At 62.7% G+C, this 21,409-nt stretch overlaps 1 protein-coding gene across 1 annotated transcript in view; it reads left to right on the top strand.

The window, feature by feature from the left end:
- Positions 1–3,499: 3,499 nt before the first annotated feature.
- CCDC187 (coiled-coil domain containing 187) overlaps positions 3,500–21,409 on the top strand; it is a gene marked incomplete at its 5' end in the record, with an annotated part of 34,373 nt that continues 16,463 nt past the window's right edge. Inside the window, 8 exons of the mRNA XM_080668361.1 lie at positions 3,500–3,884; positions 5,174–5,272; positions 12,546–12,680; positions 13,181–14,136; positions 14,622–14,716; positions 15,927–16,534; positions 17,043–17,130; positions 20,695–20,807. Coding sequence (XP_080524487.1) covers positions 3,500–3,884; positions 5,174–5,272; positions 12,546–12,680; positions 13,181–14,136; positions 14,622–14,716; positions 15,927–16,534; positions 17,043–17,130; positions 20,695–20,807 — 2,479 coding nt within the window. The remainder of the gene's footprint in view (positions 3,885–5,173; positions 5,273–12,545; positions 12,681–13,180; positions 14,137–14,621; positions 14,717–15,926; positions 16,535–17,042; positions 17,131–20,694; positions 20,808–21,409) is intronic.

Here is a 21,409-nt window from a genome sequence, read left to right as displayed (position 1 = left end):
GTCCTGAGTGGACAGTGGCTCCGCGCTCCTGGCAAGCTGTGGACTCAGGTTTCTCTGGGCAACTGCGTCTCAGTCCTTACTTCTCAGCCAAGGGGGCGGCCAGCTGTGCTTTCGGGCCCTTCGTGTCGCTGCCTCTGATGTGGAGCCCTGCTCTGTGGTCCCCGCTTGTCCTCGGTGCTCACTCTTCCCCGCCGATGCTTCCCCAGCCTCCACAGCTTCCCAAATCGTTGGCTGTGTGTCACCTCATCCCACCCTGGCACCTGCCACCTTGGTGTGGCCCTGAGTCCTCCTGGGGCCTGACCAGCAGGGAGGAGCCAGCCTCCCTGGGGAGGGGCTGGTGGAGGCGCTGAGGCTGGGGGACACCCCCTGACCACACCCCACACCAAGCCTACTGGCAGCCCCCGCAGCCCGCCCTGCTTGCCCCTCTCCGGAGACCCTGGTGTGCGTGTGTGTGCATGTCTGCGGGTGCATGCACGTGTGTGCGTGCGTGTGTGTGAGTCCTGGGTGTCAGAGAGGTGGCGTGTGCTTTTGAGCAGCAGGTCCAAGGTGCCCAGGTGCTCGGTCATCAGACTGTCACTTCCCAAGATGTGACCTGAGCCTGGCTCAGCCTCCAAGAGCTTCCGTGTGGACCCTCGGGCCCCTGACCCTCTCCGGCCCCTGCTGCCTGGTAGCTTCAGGGCCTGGCCTGTCACAGGGCTAGTTTGGGGACCGCTGCTCCCCCAGAGCTGGGTCTGAGTGTGTGGCCGTTGGGTGCCATGCCAACGCCCAGACCTGTTGTTGCTGCCCAGGTCTCTGTGGTCTCCAGCCTGGGGCCCCGAGGAGGTGGGCGTGGCAACTGCGGGCCTTTCTCCTTCACGGTCCACTGGCTGTCCCGAGCTCCGGGCGGCTTCTCTGGGGACGAGGCAGTGACAAGTCAACAGTGTGGCTAATCACAGCCGAGTGCTGACACTCCCAGAAGGAAGCCTGTCCCCACCCACTGCCTGCCATCCAGCCCCGGCCCCGGGCTCCTCACGGGGCAGATGGGCACATGCAGCCCCTGGTGGCATCGAGGCAGAACCTGCTGCCTGGAGAGTCTCCACTTCCGGGGCTCCATGCAGGTGCCTTGAGGAGCCGGATGGGGGCCAGAGTGGGCAGGCTAGGCTGGGTGGGCTGGTGAGGACAGAGGTGCGGCTTTCTTCGTCTGGGCCTGGCCTCGGGGTCACACTGGGTGTTCTGTGCCTCTGACCTTACACGGACCTACAGGTACCTGGTGTGCCTGGCAGTTGGGGCTCCCCACACTGTGCCCACCCAGCGCTGGGAGAGGCAGGAGGGCTGCCCCGTCTGCTCCTGCTCAGCAAAGCCCTGCCTTCTGACCCCGCCAGGACCCAGGACTGGAGGCAGTGACTGGACTCCTCCCTTAGGGTTGTCCTCATGGGCCCCCGTGCCGGCCATGAGCATTCACACGCCAGGCCACCCCGGCCCCCAGCAGCCCCTGGGCCTATCGGGGAGGAGGAAGGGAGGGGTGCCAGGCCCACTTACACACTCTTCCTCAGCAAGAGTGGCATCAGGGTGAGAGGCAGGAGGGGTCGGGAGGGGAGCTGCATGCGCCTCCCCGAGCGTGGAGGGAGCTGGGGGTCTGAAGGGGAACCTGCCGGCAGCAGCCGGGCTCAGGCTCAGTTGAGATGCTGGCGGAGCGGAGCGATCTCAGGCCGGGCCTTCGTGGGGGCTGCTTCTGCACCCCAGGCTGTGGCCTCCGCCCAGTGGCCTCCTCAGAGCCGTTCCGGCATGACTCGGGCAAGGGCTGCAGTCCAGCTAGAGGCCACTGCCACCCCGGCAGGTGCGAGCTCAGGGATGGGGCGGGGTGACCTTGGGAGCAGCTGTGGGCTGGACACGGGCTCAGGGTCCTGGCAGAAGAGGTCCAAGGCCTTCGAGAGGTGCAGGGCCCGGGAAGGAGTGCAGCCCCTAAAACGAATGGCCACGGCCTGACTGCTCCGCTGGCTGTCAGTGCACCCCCTGGGCTCACCACCCCAGAGGCAGGCTGGGCGGGGTCTCCAGTCACCCAGGTCACACTGCACCCTGGACAGGGTGGAGCCCTCCTGGGCAGCTAAGCTCAGGGCCAGCTGACAACAGGCCCAGGTCCTCCCACCATACCACCGTGCAGGGTCATCACAGAGGTGACGGGAGGCCCCTGAGGGGCACCGGGCAGGCCTGGCTCCTGGGGCTGGGCAGCTCGAGCTGTTATTTCCATGAGTACCTGCCGGCCAGGGGGCCAAGAGGCCACACCTATCCCCCATCCCCCCTCTCCCCCGCCCCGCCCCCCGACACACACACCTGCTTCAAGCAGCCAGAGGCAGTGGCTGAAGTCTTTGCTAGTGTCAGGGTCTCAGCCCTCAGCCCCTCGTCCAGCTGCTGGGGACACGCCTCAGGCTGGCTCCTCTCTCCTGCGCCTGGGTTCCCAGGCTGAGCCCTCGGAACTCAACCTTGAGCCCAACACCAGCCTGGAGTTGAGCCCAGCCCTGGCAGCTCGCTCACCGTGCACAGGTGCCCAGGAGGCCAGGGGCAGGGTGCTGCCTGGTGCCCAGCAGGGGCTGAAGGCCTCAGCGCGGTTGCTGAGTGACGCGGGTTATTGTGCTGTCACCGCCACCTGGAATTCTTCCCCGCCCCCCCCCCCCCCACCCTGCCCCATGCCTCCGAGAGGCAGCATCAGGAAGCTCCAGGCCGTTGCCAGCCCAGGGTCAGGCAGCCCACCGTGCCCACCCGGTTCCATGACCATCCTGAGGGCTCCCATCCTGGGCAGGGGACCTGACGGTGTCTGAGCGGGTGTGGCCAGCCGGCCTGGAGCAGGAATGGGTGCCGGGCGGCAGACCCTGAGGCTGCCCTCGGAAAGCACCCGGGGCAGGTGGTGACAGGGCTCCCAGCTCTGCCCTCGCTGCTGGCCCTGCAATCCCGGCAACCGGCCTGGGGGAGATGGCCCAGCCGCACCCCAGAGATAGCCAGGGGCACTGCCCCTTCTGCCGCAGGGCCCCAGGTAGACCAGCTGCCCGGAAGGCCCGCACCAGGCCCAGGTAGGGTTTGTGTGACTGAGGCATGAGTCTGCACACCTGGCATGCCTTCCCTGGGGGACTTGGGGCCAGGGTGCCCTGCTGTGTGCCTTCTCCCCAGGCCTCAGTTTCCCCACCTATAGGTGGGCTGGGCTGATCACAGTACCTACCAAGAGGGGTGCGGTTGGGATCCAAGAGAGAATGTCTGGGGACTGCTGTGGGGGCACGTCATGGCCCACACCTTCCTCGGCTGGGTGCTCTGAGGATCACAAGAGGCAGGGGCGTGGGCAGGGGGTGCACCGTGCAAGGCTCCGCTGGGCCCACACCTGAACAGCTGCGTCTGCTTCTTCCTCCCAAGGGCAGGTGGGTGGCGTCCAGCTGCGGCCGAGGAGGACCTCCTGGCCGTCCTGAGGTGGCCCAGGCCCTCCCCACAGCCAGGCGCCCCTTGGGAGGTGCCCTACGTGGCCTGGACTGACCACATGGAGAGGCCGGGCGCCCCGGGGCAGGCCTGCAGCCGCCCTGCTTGGACAGCTGGTGATGAGGCACAGGATGGGGACAGCTCGGTGTCATCGGGCCGCCTGTCCGGCTCCTCGGGGGGCCACAAGTCGTGCGCACCTGCCCACAGGCACTGGAAGGAGAAGCCCCCCCTGGTGCTGGGGTCCCCACAGCAGCACGGGGAAAGCAGCCCCCGGCTGGAGCAGCTGAGGGAGAAGATCCGGGCGCAGGCGTGTTGGCAGGCCAGCTGCGCCTCCCTGGGCACCTCGATGCCCTCCAGCGCCTCGCACCTCCTCAGAGCCTCCCCGCCAGCCCCCCGGAGGAAGGTCAAAAAGCTGAAGAAGGCCCCTCCAGCCCCAGCCTGCCCAGGTGAGGAGCAGCTTCCTGGTGAGGGTGGGAGGGCCACGCTGGGACCCTGGGTGTACCCACTGGGTGCCATGTGCCTGAGGCCCCGAGAGGGGCTCACAGCCTGGGAGCCGAGTGGGAGGTCAGCCTCTTGGAGGGGCCTCGAGCTGGGCTTCAGCACAGGGAAGGCCAGGCTGCTGGCAGCAGAGGGGTGCGTGGGAGGAAAGACACACGGAGTGGGAGGGCCTGGCCCCGGCTGCAGCCTTGCCTTGAGGAAGGGGCACGGGGGTGCGGGAGGCAGAGTCAGGGTCAGGTCTGGGGGGACTCGGGTCAGGAACACCTTGAGAAGCTTGCAGGGGGCGTTGAAGGTGCCCAAAGCACAATGTGTTCCCGCCCGGCGGGGCGGGGGGGTGTGGGGGAAGGCAAGGGCGAGGCTGGGGATTTAGAGAAACATCCACACACAGCTTCCCTGTCGGACAGACGGCTGCCACGCAGCCCTGCGGCTCTGCCCACTGAGCCGGTGCGTAGCTCTTTCCAGGAGGCAGGGAGGGTGCTTTCCTAAGACGATACTTTGTTTAAATAAAGTCTGAAATGCACACAGCACTGACTGTCCCCCCACGTCTAAGCGCACGGCTCAGTAGCTTCAGGAACATTCCCACTGTTGCTTGTACCGTTCTCTCCAGGACTTTCCATCCCCCAGACACTCTGCCCATGAAACACCCACTGCCACCCCACCCCAGCCCCTGGTCCCACCGTCCACATCCTGTCGCTGTGGTCGGACTCCTCCGAGCTCCCCACATGAGTGGGACCCCACAGGGTTTGTCCTCTCGTGACTTTTTCTTAAAGGAGGGGCAGCCTATGTGTCCGAACGCAGCTGCAAAGCACAGACAGTGAAACAAGAATGGCTGACATTCCCCGTGTCTCCCTCCCCGCAACTGCCCTGGTCGCTTTGGGGCGCGACCCTCGACGTCACTCTTCACTTTGCAAAAGCTGGCCTTGGCGTGCACACAGGGACGGTCCTTTCCCGTGCTGCTGGTGCCAGCCGCACGAGGCCCCAGATGAGGCACACGGAGCCCTGTCACCCCCAGCCCCCCCCCCCCCCCCCCCCCGTGGCGCTGCTCTGGCTGGAAAGTCACGCGGCCTCGAGCTCAGCACCACGAGCGAGGTCGGCCCGTGGAGGCCCCTGGGCCTGGGGTCTGAGTCCAGGGCGCTATGCTGAGAGGCTGTCGAGTGGCTGCCAAACGGGGACCTCTCCCTCGAGGTCCCGTGGCTCCCTCTCCTCGTGACCCCCTCTCCTTTACACTCTGCTCCAGGCTTCAGCAGCCCAAATGCAGCTGGGCGTGCCGTTCAAGACAAGGCCAGCCCTGGCCAGGAGCGTGCTCCCTCCAGGGGCTCCCAGCGCCAGGCCTCCGGTGAGTGGCTCTGCCGCCGACCATCCTGGCACCTCGGCCCAGGGCAGGCTGGGCTCAGGACAGGGAGCTGGCGGGCGTGTCTCCTTGCCGAGACTCCTGCACAGCATAAATGAGGCCTTTCCTGCATGGCCATGTGCCAGGCACAGGGTCCTCCAGGCCCTGCCAGCTCATGGGCTCGCTGCTCATCTCACAGGCAAGAGGCATTGCCTGCCTGGCCCACAAGTGGCCCAACAAGGCCACGTCCCAGCCTTGCTCAGCAGGTGCCCAGGTATTGGCAGTGGGTCAGCAGATTTCCAGACAGGGTGCCAAAGGCCCGGGACCATGGGAACCATGAGGGTTTGGCTCACTCATTCACCCAACAGATCAAGGAGTAAGGATGGAGGTGGACGGGAGCCGCTCCTGGGGGCCGAGGGCAGGAGCCAGGGCGGCGTGGCTTTGGCAGGCTCCACGGAGGCAGGGGTGGGGGTGGGGGGCTGTCTCCACAGTCCAGAGAGGCTGCAAGATGTTGGCGACCAAGGTAGGGAGAAGAAGAAGGGCTGGGAGCAGAGGTCAGGCTGTCTTGGCCCAGGGGAGCACTGAGGGTTTTGGGGGGCTGAGAGCAGGAGGAGGTGAGTCAGGACCCCAGTTATAGCCTGTTCTAGTGGTGCCCTGGTGGCCAGGGTGGGGCAAAGGTTGGTCAACATTCGCGTCCAGACCCCCGTGGATGGCAGCCACAGACATGTTTTGGGGGGTGTCTCGCCCCAGACAGAAGGGGAGCCAAGTGCGGGCCCAGCCCCCATGTGCCGAGGGGCAGAACCTGTCCCTGACCCAGCTCCAGCCTAACCAAGGGCACCAGCCACTCCACACAGAATGGCCGTCCTCCTCCTCCTGCTTGTGGGCCCCGATGGCCTCAGCTCGTCCACCCCTACGGAGGCCCTGGGGCAACAGTGAAATTCAGGACTTGGGACCTCAGCGTCCATTGTCACTGGTCGCCAGCTCTTGACAGTCACATTTCAAATATATATATTTTATTGATTTTTTACAGTGAGGAAGGGAGAGGGATACAGAGTTAGAAACATCGATGAGAGAGAAACATCCATCAGCTGCCTCCTGCACACCTCCCACTGGGGATGTGCCCGCAACCCAGGTACATGCCCTTGACCGGAATCGAACCTGGGACCCTTCAGTCCGCAGGCCGACGCTCTATCCACTGAGCCAAACCGGATAGGGCGGCAGTCACATTTCAGCTGCCGTTTTAGAGCCTCCAGAAGCAGGGTGTGGGCAGGGCCTGGGTCCTGAGGTCCCTCCTGGCAGCAGCGGTGGTCACTGAGGACCAAGGCTGTACTGGCCGCACCAGAGGCCAGTCTTTCCCGTGGGCCTGGCCATGTAGACATGTGGGCTTAGCCTGCTCCCTTGAGCTCACTGGCTTGTTGGCTTCCCCTACGGCCTGCCCCTGTGGGACTCAGTCTCTGCCCCTTGGGGTCTCCAGCCAGGGGTGGACCGGGCCATGGGAAGGCCCTTCTGACTCCAGCTCTCACTCCTGGTCTCCCAGTATGGCCAGCTGCCATGCCCTGGGTTCCCCCGTGGGCCAGTCAGTTATTTATTTACTCAACAAACACGAGTGCCATGGCCAGCTCCAAGTTGGGTGCAGGAGACCGAGATGAGAATCTGTGCAAAGTCAGGGAGGAGTGGGGAGCCAGGGGTGCTCCCCAGGGGTGCTTCACGCAAAACACAGAAAGGGGGTGGACAGCCACGTGTGCCCCTTGAGCCCTGTGCCCAGCTGCCCGCACTAGCATGCAGGACCAGGGAGCAGGGGGACCCCCACGTTGCCCCCTGGAACCTGGTTTGAGCCCCTGTGTATGTGTCACTGCTCACCTTCACTCCCCTTCCCCTCTCTCCTCACGCTGAAGTTCCACGGGAGAAACACAAAAGCATGAAGAGCAGTTCTTGCAAAAGAGAGAAGGCCCCCAGGTCATCCACCAGAAGAGCTGCCGAAGACCGGGGTGAGGCTGGAGGGGCCGTGAGGGTGGCTGGTGCAGGTGTTGTGGCGGGCATCTGGGGTCGGCAGGGGCCAGGCTTGATTGGGGGTCTGCTGTGAACGGAGGAGGCAGCGCTGGTGTCTGTACCTCAGGCGCCTGCAGAGCCTGACAATCCCCCAGCAGCTGTGGGGCCCACTAGTGCAGGGCCGTCCTTGTGACATGCGAGTGAAAGTCTGCAAACCCCCAAGTTCGGTCCCAAAGGCCCTCGGCCACACTTCAACACGCATTCCCAGTCTGCTCCTCAAGCACACCGACACGCATGGACACGCAAGGTGCATGGCAGGCCTATGACACGTGTGGTTGACAGTGTGTCTGCTTTTCAGTTGTACGGTGCCATGTGAGGAGCTATAGGTCCCACTGCCTTGGCACTGGGAAGACTGGCGGAGAGAATGGGCTCCCGACGGCCTGGTGTGGGATTGGAATTCCAGGGAGCGAGCTCACCTGGGCATGGTGGGGGGAGTGGCCTGGGGCAGCGTCCACCGTCTGCCCGCGCCTTTGGGGGGATGTAGAGCTGTCACCAGGGGGGACGTTGGTGACGCATTTGTGTGACAGCTAAGAGGTCTGCTAAGTGGTCTTGGTGGTAGGAGCATCTCCACCGGCAGCTCCTTGACCAGGTGGGGGCCCCAGGGCTGAGGCCAGCTCAGCAGGACTCTTGGTCTAAGATACACAGCTCTTGAGCTGCCCCTAAGCATCCCCGTGCCTCAGTTTTCCCCCTGGCATGAGATGACAGTCCTGGGTAGGGGTGGTCCTGAGTGAGGTGGGGACACTGAGGCTGGGTCCCAATGCTGGGGGTGGAGGCAGAACCCCACTCCTGCTGAGAGTGAGGGGTGCTGGGAGACCTGGAGAAGGTTCCAGAAGCCACACTGAAAATACACAAACATAAACATTCTCTGCATCGTCCTCGCCCCGCTCTCAGCTCTTTGGTTTGTTTAGTTTTCATGGCTCACTTGAAAAATGACCAGCTTTCTGCCCGACACGGGGTCAGAGGGCGTACCTCGGGCCGCATCCATCATCGTCACGCGTGTCTCCCGGATGCACTGACCATCAGTTCCTGTCAGCGGGGAAGGCACAGCTGGGCTAAGGAGGGATGGGTGTGGGGTCAGAGGTCAGAGTCACGGGACTTGGGAATCGGATGAATTAGAAATTTGCTGTCGTTAACAAAAAATTAAATCACAATAGTTATAAAATATTCATCCATCCGCTGGAGGAAAATGAAGCCCGATATTTAATTTCAGATGATATCACCTCACTTTGCATTTTTTATCATAGATGAGGTCGGCCCCGGGGCTCTGACAGGGCACTGGGGACTTCATCCATTTCTGCAGATTAAAAACCCGCTCGTAAAAAAATTAATTGCCATTAAACTGCTCAGCAGAAGAAAAAATGTGCCCGTCAGGACCCATTTATTGACCCGGACCTCTGGTGGGCTAATGGGGACACTGAGCTCCCCACAAAGGAGGGGCCTGTGGGTGGGGTGCCAAGCCGCCTGTCCAGAAACAGACCCCTCCCACCGGACAGAGTAGTCTCTCTGGGAAGTCCCACCCCTGGGCCCCCTCGAAATCCAGAGGTGGGGGTGGGGGGCGGGCAGTCCCAGCCTTTGACTCTGTCCTGAGCCAGCTGAATCCTGACGCTTCTGGGCCCAGCTCCTGTAGAGGTTGTGGCTGCTTTTCCATCCTTGCAGCTCTGTGGGAAGGTGCTTACAGAGGGGTACCTGAGGCAGGGAGAAGTCAATGGCCCAAGGCCCATAGCTAGTGATGGGCAGAACTGGAATCTAAACCAGATCTAGACTCCTGAGACCAAGCTCTTAGCCTCCGGTGTCCCAGGACCTGGGGCTGGAGGGAGAGCACAGTGGGCTGGGGGTGGGGCAGGGGTGGCAATGTGTCCTGGAGGGGAGTGGCCTCCTGTCCTGTCCTATTGGGGCATCCTGTCATATTGGGGCGTAGCTTATGGAGGACCCGGCCCCCAGGGAGCATGTTTCTAGAGGGACATGGCCTTACAAAAGGTGTGACTTAGAGGGCAGGGTCTTGGGACTTGTTCCAGAGAGGTGTGGCCTGCATGTGGCCTTAGGGGATTTCCAGGGGACATGGCCTCTGGATACCATGGCTCTGTGTGGCCTTCCTCTCCCGGAAGGCCAGCTTCAGGCCCGCGCTGATGTCTCCGGCCTGGGCACTGGGAGGGGCCCCATCTGGGGCACGTGTGCTGGCAAGGCCTGACCCTGCCTGGCCACCTGCCCCCGGGAAGGCAGCTGTCTGGAGGGTCTCTGCTGTGAGGCTCTCTGGTTGGCAGGAAGCCCCTTCATGGGGGACAGAACAACTTTTAGCTGGGCAACTGTTTCCCCTTCGTTTGCTGCCAGGGGAAGGGCAGTGAGTGCCTTTGTGTGTCTGTGAGCATCTCTGTGTGTGCATGTTCGTGCGTGCATCTATGTGTGTGCGTGTATGTGCATCTCTGTGTACATGCAAGGGTGTCTCTGTGTGTGCATGTGTGTGTATGTGCATCTCTGTGTGTGCATGTGTGTTTGTGCATCCGGGTGTGCATGTGTATCTGTGTGCATCTCTGTGTGTGCATGTGTCTGTGAGCATCTCTGTGTGTGCATGTGTACATGGAAGGGTGTCTCTGTGTGTGCATGAGTATGTGTCTGTGTGAATGTGTCTGTTGTGCGCACATGCATATGTGTGTGTGCATGTGTGTGCAAGTTAAAGGCAGGCTGCTGCTCCTGCCTCCGCCAGGGCCCTGGTGGATGGGTTTGTAATGACAGTGGGATGATAATGGCATTTGGTGTGTGTAACCTGGATTATGAAGTAAAACCTTGATAAGTGATGCTTATTATGTGACAAGCATGACTGCATCTGGGACACACTCTCTTGGTCCCCTCATCCTGCCATCCTGGGTATCTTCATGGGTCCCCCACCCCTGTTGTCTCTGAGTGTCACCAGCTTAAAAGAGATGAATGGCCTTCAGCTTAGTATCAGTGACCAGCTGTGACATTACCCCCTTGCCTGCCCTGTGTGGGCTGGTGGCTTGTTAGCCTCACCATTGTTATGATTATCAGGTGGCACTTGCCGTGCTGCATGCACGTCCGGGCCTGTGTTGAGGTTTTACAGACAGAGCCGTAGGAAGAACATTTGTTCTTCGCGTTCTGGGGCCAGAACCTGAAATCAGGGTGTCTGGAGCTGTGCTCCCTCAGAGGGCTCCAGGGGAGGGTCCTTCCTGCCTCTTCAGCTTCTGGAGGCTCCTGGCCACATCCTTTCAATCTTCACGTGGCCCCGCCCCCTCATTCACGTGCCCACTTCTGGTTGATCACGAGACCCCACCCCTGTTCACGTGACCACTCCCCTTATTCAGGTGGCCATGCTCCCCATTCACATGACCGTGTTAACGTAAAAAACATTCAAACCTGAAACGAATTTTTGTGAGTTTATTTGAGCCAAATTCTCAACAATTGCCAGGAAGCAGGATCTCAATATCTATAATAATAATAATATGCAAATTGACCAAATGGCCAAACAGCAGAATGACCGTTCAGATGACCACTCTATGACATGCACTGGTGCCAGGCCAGCCAAGGCGGGTGTGATGCGATTGGTCAGGGGGCCCACCATCCCCCTGCAGAGGGAGGCCCAGGCCACCAGCCAAGGGGGCGATCAATCTGGGGGGGCGAGGGGGGGTGCTCCACGATCACCCCACAGAGGGAGGCCCAGGCCACTGGCCAGGGGGCAATCGATGGGCGGGGGGGGGTCTCTGCGGAACCAGGGAATGGGACGGGGGCGGGGGGGGCAGTGGACATGGGCAGCACCAAGCCAAGGTGGGGGTGGGCGGGGGGTGGGGCCACAAGGCAGCCGGGGCTGCAAAGGCACGAATTTTGTGCTGGGAGGATGCTCCGGAGGATGGCGGTTTTCGCTCTGTTTTATAAATCACCGTCACAGGAGGAGCCGTATGTGGGTCACATGAAATCCATTGCTGTAAATTAGGGAGGCGGAGAAAGTAGAGGGGAGAACTCTGGGATTGGATAAAAAGTAAAAGGATAGACACATACTTCTTTTACTTAGGTGGGTTCAGAATAGTTAATGGCCAACAATTAACATGATAATAACAATGAGGGAATTTATATGCCCTGGCATATTGGTTGTGCCCTGAGGAGTCCAGAAAAGGGCAAGTTACAAGTTACCTGACGTTTCACAGGTTTGTTCTCTTAGATGCAAAAATACAATAGGTTCAGTTAAGAACTACCCACCATAGACTACTTTTTATTTACATATATATATATATATATATATATATATATATATATATTATTTTTTATTGATTTCAGAGAGGAAGGAAGAGTGAGAGAAACATCAATGATGAGAATCATTGATTGGCTGCCTCCTGCACGCCCCCCACTGGGAATCAGGCCCACAACCCAGGCATGTGCCCTTGACCAGAATCTAACCCGGGACCCTTCAGTCCGCAGACTGACACTTTATCCACCAAGTCAAACCAGCTAAGGCTGCTTTTTATTTTAAAAAGTTTAATTTCAGACCATCCTTTGTGGTTACTTTAGGTCTCAGAGTTTGCAGCACTGCAATGCCAGCCTTCCCTGAGCTAGTCAGGTCAGCATGTGGCCTTTTTTCGTCCACAACTGCAACCCATGATCATACGATCACACCCCATGTCCACACTCCGGTATTCATGTAGTCCCTCCTCCATCCTCACAGGACCCCGCCTCCTTCCTTACCTAGCCCATCCTCTGTCTTCACCTGGCCCCCGCTCTGTGGTGGGAGACCAGGTGTCAAGCAAAGTGGCCAAGCAAGGTCCTGAGGGGGGCACTTGAGGACCATCAAGGGCCCCCGAGGGAGGGCTTGAATGTGTGGCTCCGGGTGGCAGTGGGCCTGTGTCAGGGCGGGTGGGGGGAGAGAACCAGCAGAGGAAGGTGGGGCTGAGCCAGGAGGCCAGGGTCCTGTTCCCACCTCCCGGTCCTGTTCCCACCTCCCCTGCACACACTCACATACACACTGGCTCCGTTTGCCCTTTTGCCCGCCGTGGCCCAGGCCCGGGAAGGCTCCTACCAGTGCCCTCATGAAGTCCTGCCCAGCGACCCGCCCCTTCCCCAATCCAGGCAGCAAGTGTTGGAACAGCCCTTCCTGGAGGCAGTGCTGCCCCGCCCACGGCTGTCCCCGCCCCTGCTGTCACGTGAGCTGGTCTCCCAGGCTGCACGGAGCCGCTGCCCTTCCCACGGGACCGGTTTTGGAAGCCTCTGTGTGTGTTTTCTGTTTAAGATTCTGAGTTGGTTGGTGTTTACGCCTGGAGGAAAGGACAAGCCCTGGTGCGGGGGCTGCTCGGGCCCCCTCCCGCCCTCCTCAGGCTCCAGAGCAAGGCCCCCTCAGGAGCGCCGGCCCCCTCCGCCAAATTAGGTACCTTGTGCCTCCGCATGCGCGCACGCGGGCTCCCCCTGCTCTACTGCCGAATCTGGGTGGGCATGGGCCCCATGCCGCCGGGAAGGAGGGCGCATCGGTGCCTGAGCAGCGCCCTCCCAGTGACGTGTCAATGCCCTGCAAACTCGCCACCAGACGGGGACTTTGGGAAACCATTCTATTTAGAAGCCAGAGGTCAGGGTTTCTGTTCCTGAAAGGCACCCCTTTGGCTCCGGGAAGGCTGGGCACGGCTGTCTCAGCTTTCCTGACTTAGGGGAGCAGGGCGAGTGCCGACGGGGTCCTCCCAGACACCCGTCCCCCAACGTGTGCTCAGTGCTCACCAGGTGCCGGGCACAGCCTCACAGCACCTGAGGTGGCACCTGCCCCTCGGGGCTTCTATGAGTTAGGGATGAGCAGAGAGACCAGGGGGTTCCTGGGGGCGGGGGTGGGGTGCCTCTGAGCCCTGCAGGTCCGCCCCCAGTGACTGCCTGTCTTTGCAGGAGACACAGAAGACCCTGTTGGCCCCCGGACACCCCGTCCAGCCGCAGTCCGCAGTGACCCCCAGGTGTCTGCCCACACGCCCAACCTGGCGTCCTGCAATGAGGCCGGGAGCATCCAGTCCGCCATGGCCATCCTGCAGGACCTCCGCCGGCAAATCCAGGCGGGGCTGGAGCTGGCCCAGGACCATCACCGCAGGGGAGGGCAGGAGCACCGGCAGCTGGCAGGGAGGAGGCCCCAGGGCCACTGGAGTGCCCCGGATGTGCGGGCCTCCCTCAGCAGGAGCTCTCAGGGCCCGGCAAAGGGGGTGCACTGCTCCTCCTCAGAGTGTGCCAGGAGCCTCTCCACTGGGCAGCGCTGGGGCGCCTCGGCCAGGTGGGAGTCCTCTCCGCAGAGGACCTGGTTCCCCCAAGGTCGGGACCCCACCTTCCAGAGGCCTGGGAGCCTCCCTGAGAGGCCCTGGAGTGCCTCAGCCGGGCAGAGGGCCAGGGCCCCCTGCAAAGACTGGGAGGCCTCCCCCCGAGGACCCTGGAGCCCTCCCACCCAGCGGCCCTGGAGCGCCTCCTTCGTAAAAAGGGCCAGCGCCCCAGTCCAGGGCAGAGCCCACCCCTGGCCCAGGCCCACCCAGAGCACCTCTCAGCTGGCACCTGGGCAGGAGAACGAGTCTCGGCTGCCGCCACCCTGCCCAAAGCCCCGTGGGTTCCTGGGCCACCCACACAGCCCTGCGTCTTTGCGGGAGTTCATGCGCCAGAAGGCCCTGGCGCGCCAGCAGCAGCTCCTGGAGGAGAAGGCCTCAGCCGTGCAGGCACGGGAGCTGCGGAGCCAGCGGCTGCAGGATGTGTACAGGCAGCAGAGGGAGGCCGTGCGGGGCAGGGCCGGCCCCACCAAGGCCTTCCCCCTGGTCTCCCAGACGACCCCCAGCATCGTGACCTTCGTCCCACACTCAGCACCGTCCAGGGTAGGCCCTGGGGTGTGGAGGGGAGTGGACAAGCTCAGACACGGCTTCCACCCCCAGGGCTTGTCTGGGTGTGACTCTGGGTGGGACCCTGGGTGGGACCGGGCTCTGGAGGGATGCCATTGACTCTATACCAGCCCCTAAAGAGGAAAGGTGGAGGGGTCCAGCCTGAGGCCCCTGCGGGCCAGGGCTAGCTCAGCCCAGAGCCAGGGTGTCAGGGTCTGGGTGAGACTCTGATGCAGGCGTCCTCAAACTACAGCCGCGGGCCACATGCGACCCGCCGAGGACATTTATCCGGCCCGCCAGGTGCCGCTGCCTGTCCTGCTTAGCAGCCGACTCGTCCTAGGCCCGCAGTGCGCATAGGAATTCGTTAATAGTTTTTTTTTAAGCTATAGTCCGGCCCTCCAATGGTCTGAGGGACAGTGAACTGGCCCCCTGTTTAAAAAGTTTGAGGACCCCTGCTCTGACAGCATCCACCTCTTTTCCAGGGCCAGGACGCGCCTGGGAGCGTGGGGTCGCCTGCGCTGCAGTGGAGCAAGGTGACCTCCGGCATGGTGCTGGGGGACCAGGAGGCCCCGGGCAGGTGGGTATCAGGTGGGGACGCACTTCTGGGCCTGGGCCACACAGCCTGGCCTTCTCATGAGGGAGCCTCACCACATCAAGGTCGCCACTCCCAGTGAACAGTTCGGTGCATTTAGCGCTTTCACTGTGCAACCAGAGCCTGTTAGTTCCAAACCCTCCCATCGCCCAGGAGAAACCACACCCCATTGGCCCGCCCTCCCCTGCACCCCTCCTGCGCATTCATATGTCTGGACATTAGCCGTGTTCAGGCTTCTCTCACAGAGCACGTTTTCCGGGTCTGTCCCTGCGCATCATGGGCAGGACTGCCTGCCTTCTCCAGGCTTCACGGCATTCCCCTGGGAGGAGGACCAGCTTTAGTTTCCCATCAGGGGACACGCGTGTGTCCACCTCTGGCTGCTGTGGAAACTGGACTGGGAACATGGTGTGCGTCTCGGACCCTGCACTCAGGCCTGTGGTGTGGACCCAGCGTGGGGCTGCTGAGTCACAGGGTCGCCCCACGCTGGCCTTCTGAGGAACCGCCACCGTTCTCCACAGCGGCCACGCCTCATCTGTTCCCACCCGGTCGTTCCGCCAGCAGCGCCGCGTCCTCACGACTTTTCCTTGTTTTGTTCACAGCAGCCGTCCTGTGGGTGAGGTGGGGCCTCGGGTGGTTTCGTTTGCATCTCCCGGTGACCTCGGCACTGAGCATCTTCTCATGTGCCTGTCGGTCACTTCTGTCTTCCGAGGAAGGACCGCCTGCCCGTGGCCTGCGTTCTGGTGGAGGGACTGGGTTTCCTGTTGAGCGGCAGGAGCTCTTTTTACAGCCTGGGTCCTGCCCTGTGGCCACGTGGCCTCCAAGTTCCCGCTCGTGCCCTCGGCCGCCGTCTCTCTCTGTTGGTTGTGTCCTTTGATGCTCGGAGGCTTTTCACTTCGAAGCAGCCAATTTACCTGTGTCTCCTGTTGTCTGTGTTTTTGGCGGCACATCCAAGAAACCGCCGCCGGCTGTCCTCGCTCTAACAGTGGCGGGTGGGCATATGGCTGCTCCGTACCAGCCCCCAGCAAACACGGACCCCGTGAGCACCCCTGGGTCTGCCCCAGAAGCACAGCCATACTCAGCGCCTGCACATGCATGTTTCACACACACATGTTTCACACATGCCACTGGACGCATACAGGCAGCAGAGGAAGGCCGTGCTGGGCCTCCCTGACCCTCGCACCCTCTGTCCCCACAGCTTCTGCCTGTGTCTGGACCGAGCCTTGAACCATGAGCCTCTGGAGACAGGAGGCCCTCAGGAAGGCTGGGTGGGCGCTCCCCTGCCAACGTCTGCTGGCTCCCCCTCGGGTCCCCTAAAGCTCCAGGACCTGACTGCCCACCCCCCGCGCCCGGGGCTGTGCATCTACCTGGGCCCCGAGGAGGCCGAGCGCCTGGGCACGCGGGGCCCACTGCACTTCCGGTACAAGCAGGCCCGATTGCAGGCCCTGGAGACCATGGCTAACGTCCTGAAGCAGCGCATCGACCTCCTGACCGCCAAGCTGCTTGGGGCCGATGCAGTGGACACTCTGGAGGACCTGCCCTCAAACCTGCCACCCTCATGCCCCAGCACCCGCGGTGCCAGCCTGCCCCCGAACCTTGGTGCCCCCAAGCCCGTGGTGCCAGCCTGCCCCCGAACCTTGGTGCCTGATGCAGGCAAAGGGTCTCCCTGGGGCTGGGCAGACGTGCGTGCCAGGCTGCTTCTCTCTCATGCCTGCTTGCCCGACGGAGAGACGCTGCTGTGGAGTCCTGGCTGGGAGCAGCGGAGGAGCGTGAGCCCCGGGGGCCACCTGGCCTACTCGCCCCCAGGTAAGCCTGCGCGCCTCCAGTAAGCCCCACGTGCCCCCAGCTAAGACCTGCACGCGGGCCATGCTGACCGCAGCCCTGTCGGAGGGCGAGGGAGCCCCGCTTTTTCCCTGCCCCTCGGTTTCTTCTCCCAAGTGGGGATATGTTGAAAATATCGCAGCTGTTGTCACCGAGAAGGTGGTGTAGGGGACGTCTTGGCAATGGGATTGGCACATAGGTTCCCGCCAGCTGGACTGTTGCGGTGCGTGGCTCTGGCTGGAGGAGGGGTGAGGCTGGTCCTGAGGCTTGTGTGCCTGTCACTTCCCCGCCCTGTACCCTAAGCCAGGCCAGAAGGAGAAGGGGGCACTGGCGACAGGCTGCCGGTGCCTCCTGCTGTGGGGCGGGCGCCCTTCCCCCTCCCCTCTCCCCCTCCCTCCTCATTCCTGCCTCCCTCACTCCCCACCAGCCTCGCTCCCCTCCTCCCTGGTGCCCACACCTGGGAAGTGACGTCCTGGTGCCCATGTCTCCAAAGGATCCATGGAGGATGCACGTTTGGAGCTGGACCGGAGGCTGGCGAGAGACACGGCTTCCGTCCAGGCCCTCGGCCCCTTGGCAGGGAGGTAAGCCCACAAGCAGCCTCGGGTCCAGCCGTGCTGTGAGCCATGGGCTGCATCCAGGCCTGGCGGGGGGTCCACACAGCCCCTGACGCACCTGCAGCGCTGAGGCTGGCCAGGCAGGCAGTGGTCCTGCCGCCTCTGGCTGACCCAGGGCCTGCAGTGAGGAGCAGCCCGATGCACCCTCCCCATGCTCCCCGCACGGTTCCTGGCCCAGGGGACTCTGAGGCAGGAGCACCTGCATCCAGGTCCACATCCGTGTCTGAGTCCTCACGACCAGCCGGCCACAGGCCCTACACCTCTCGTGTCTTCCACCCCCAGCAGCGGCTCGGCCTTCTCTGGCAGCCACGTCATGCAGGTCCCTTACAGGGCACCCTGGGTCCAGTAGCAGACAGACCGGCCTAGGCTGGGGTACTGAGGGCCCCTGCCTGCCCCACCTTCCATCCAGCCAGTCCAGCCTGAGCCTGGTTTGGGGGACCCTCCTGATTTTGGGGACCCTCACCCCAGGACCCACCCCCCGAGCCTGGCCATCCTCCCCCAGTAGCCGTGTCCCTGCTCTGTGTGCCCCCAGCCCGCTCAGCCCCGACTCCCCGACACCAGGAGGGGCGTCCTTCCCACCTCTCCCCTCTGCCTGGGCATCTTCCTTGCCTAGCACTGTGGCCTCATTGTCTGGGGTTCAGGCACATGCTCAGCCCCCTCAAGGACTCCCCTGGGAGCCCCAAGAGCTGTGCCTTCAGCCCATCGCCCCCCACCCTGCCTACCCAGCATCTCCTGACACAGGCCCCCTACATCCTTCTCAGGGGCCAGCAGTGCCCTCCCGATACCCAGCCCCACCCAGTCCTCCTCCCCGGCACACTGCGTGGCCTGGAGGTTCTTGGGCATCTCCCGCCACCTCACCCTCTGTCCTGAGACTGAAGTGCCCTGGGCAGTGGTCTCCAGCCTCCCCTTCCCCATGTGCAACCACGTGCCCTCTAGGACCCCACGCATGACAGGCCAGCAGGTGGCCTCCAGGGGCCTGGCCTTGCCTCTTACCAGCATTACCAGAGACACCCAGGAGCCCGTGGGAGGATGCCAGCAGCCCCCACCCCTCACAGGGTCTGCTGTCTTGGCACCCGGCGTTAGGGGCCTCAGAGGGTTCAGAGCTTATTAACACAGAGCTAAACGGCAGGTGGGACCGCGGTTGGGGCAGCGTGGAGTGGAGACTACAGACGGGCAGTTAGGTCTCTGGGGAGATGGGGTCCTGATACCCAGGGCACCCCAGGTGGCGCAGTGCAAACCACTGATCTGTACTTCTAGCCATTGACCTTGAACAGAGTCGCATGCCCCCTGCCAGTCTCAGAGCCTGGCAATGAGGGGGATGTATCCACCTCAAATGTGGGTACAATTCCCCCAACACCTCAACCCCTCCCCTCCCCTCTCCTCTGGGGATATTTCCCTGCTAGTGCACCTCCCCTGCCTGTCACCCCCAGGAATCCCCACCCAAAGCCCCCCTTAGCCTCGCCAGTGGGAGGCTGTTTGGTCCTTTGGGATGAGTCTTATCTTGCCCCCTTCCCTACCTACCCAGGCCCAGCCTCAGCCTGGTCAGTGGAATTGGACATTCCTACCAGAGGGGGCAGCATTGGGCTGGATGTCTCTTCCCAGCACACACCTGCTCCCCTCTAGTCCTTCAGAAGGGGGTGGGGGTGGGGTTCCTGAAAGGTTAGTGTGGAAGCCTGGCTCCAAGGAGGCCACCTGCATCTGCAAGTCTTGAGGCAGATGGCCAGCAAGGCCCGTGGGCCTGTCCCAGGTCCCAGAGCCTTCCCACATGGGCACGTGGGCCCCTCTCCCCCAAAGCCCTGACCAGGTCCCACAGGCAGAGGTGAAAAATCATTCACTAGTCTGCCCAGTAGCCCCATGCCATGGAGCGTGGGGATCACAGCCCAGGGCTTGCCAGCCCCGAGAGAGCGTTCAGGAACTGTGCCGGCTGTCCCCTCTAAGCCAGCCTTCAGGCCGCAGCTCCCACAGCCAGGCCCCGGCCACCGCTCCTGCTGCCCACATCCAGGGCTGAAGTCAGCGCTTCCCTCTGAGACCAGTTTCCGGACCCTTGGGGCCCCTGGGCCACAGGAGACAACCTCTTCCACCCTTCCGTTCCCAGCTGGGACCACGGCGCTCAGTGGGGGGGCACCCAGCCTACCACTGGCAGCCGGTGGCAAGAATACTGGGTTGGGCCCCGGGGTGCCGACCATCTGGCATCTCTGGAAGGAAGGGGCTGCCCAGGCCCCTGCACTTGTCGCACACCATGTAGCACCTCCGGGAGAGGTGTTTTCACCCCCATTTTACAGATGGGAAAACTGAGGCTCAGAGAGAAGGGATTTGCCCAGGTCACATGGCTCATGGGAGGGCAAGCCAAGATTCAGACCAGGGCTTGGCCTCAGGAGCCCATTGTCTAGCCCACTGGCCCTCCCGGATCTGACCCGCTGGTGGTGGGCAGTGGGCAGTACTTTGGCAAGTCCTCCGGGGACTCTGGTGCACACTGAATTTGGGACCACTGCTCTAGGAAGTCTATCCCAGGGGGCAGCAAGCCACAGCCCCCAGCCCACGCCTGTGCTTGTAAATAAAGTTTTATTGGCACCTGGCAATCAGAGGGCTGCTCTTGTGCTCCAAGGGCAGACTTGAGTCCTCCCCACAGAGATGGAGCCTGTGTGGCCCGCAGAGCGAACCGTCCACTCCTCTACGGGAAGTGCCTGCTGCCCTGCCCTGGAGCGTGAGGGAGGCCCTGGCTGCATAGCCGCTGGCCATCGGGGGCCTCCCTGGAGTCTAGCCTCTGCAGGGCTGGCCACCGTCAGGAGGGATCCTCTTGGGGAGCCAGCACCCTAAGTTCAAAATGGGGAGGAGGGAGCGAGAGGGAGCCTGGAGAGAACCCTGCAGTGCCCCATCCCCCCCCCCACCCCGTTCATGGCCCAGCAGCCCCAGGTCACCCAGGAATCAGCCACTGGGTCCATCTGTTGCCTCCTCAGCATCTGGGCTCAGCCCAGGGCTGCTCGCTCTTTCTGGAACCCTCTTCCATGTCACCTCCCCTGCACGTCCATGGGTGGGATTGGGCACAGGTCATACAGAACAGCAGCTGCCACACGGCAGGTGCAAGACAAACACCTGTGCCTCGGGGCCAAGCCCCACCTGTCCCCATGGCCACAGGCATCTTCAGCCACTTCCTGGTGGACATGTGCCAGGAAGTACAGGCTGTTCATGGAGGCACAGGCAGCGGTGGCCTGTGGCCAAGGGCACTCGGATCCTGGCCCAGTGCCCATGGTGACGTAGAGGCCTGCACTCCTGCGGGGTGCTGGGCCCCCAGGGCTGAGAGCAGAGCCCCAGTTACTGCTTCTCAGAGGAGACCCCACCAAGCAGGGGCGTTAGCCCCTGCAGGCCCACCCGCTCACTCCGCCCTCTTGGCCCTGTGGTCGCAGGCCTGTCCTGGACACGGTGAGAGTCTGAGAGCTCTGCTGGCATCGGGAGCTCGGGCTCCCACCCCCAGCCCTGCCAGCTGCCTCCTACCTGCCTCACCTGCTCACATGCGTGTTTGCATGTCTCCAGCTCACTCGAGGTGCCAGCTCCGCCGGACCCCACCTGTGGCTCCCTGTGGCTGGAGGAGATGCTGTCGGCCAGAGAGGCAGGCTTGGTCACGCCCTGGACCCTGCAGAGCTGCGGTAAGGGCGAGCCTCCGGACAGGCCCTGGGCTGGCTGGTTGGGTGGCCGGGGAGGCCCTTCGGGGACCCCCTCCACAGTCTGCCGCTCCGGCGAGGTCCTGCGCGTGTAGAGACCCTTTTCTAAGTGGAGAGCATCCATGTTTCAGTATTAAAGTGTTTGGAGGCTTTTGGGACCCAGACGCCTCTCTGTGCTCTGTTGTGACTGATACTGGCTTCGAGGGACAGGCAGCCGACGTGCACCCCAGCCTCCGCCTCCCTGTGCTTGTATCAGCCACATGTGGTGGGGATGGGGCGTGGGGTGGTGTCTGGGTGGGACAGCGCCACCTGGTGAGGGTATGAGACCAGAGCCAGGAGCAAAGAGGGGCCTCCCAACACCCCCGAGGGAGGGCCGTCGGGCACTGAAAGGACAAAACGCCTGAACTGCGGACACAAATCGGGTCTGAAGTGCGAGCGTTCGCCCCGACTCATTCCCTGGAGGAATATTCCGTGGGTGGTGTGGGTGCCAGGGCGAGGACGGGCAGAGCGGGCGTGGGCAGCCCTTTCCGCAGAGCTGCCCCTCCACAGGTGCCTGCAAAGGGAAGGAGGGACCTGGGCGGAGGCTG

Source organism: Plecotus auritus (genome assembly GCF_963455305.1).
Source record: "Plecotus auritus genome assembly, chromosome: 5".
Classification (NCBI taxonomy): domain Eukaryota; kingdom Metazoa; phylum Chordata; class Mammalia; order Chiroptera; family Vespertilionidae; genus Plecotus; species Plecotus auritus.
The sequence above is the reverse complement of the archived record's forward strand: the minus strand, read 5'-3'. Positions and strand labels throughout refer to the sequence as shown.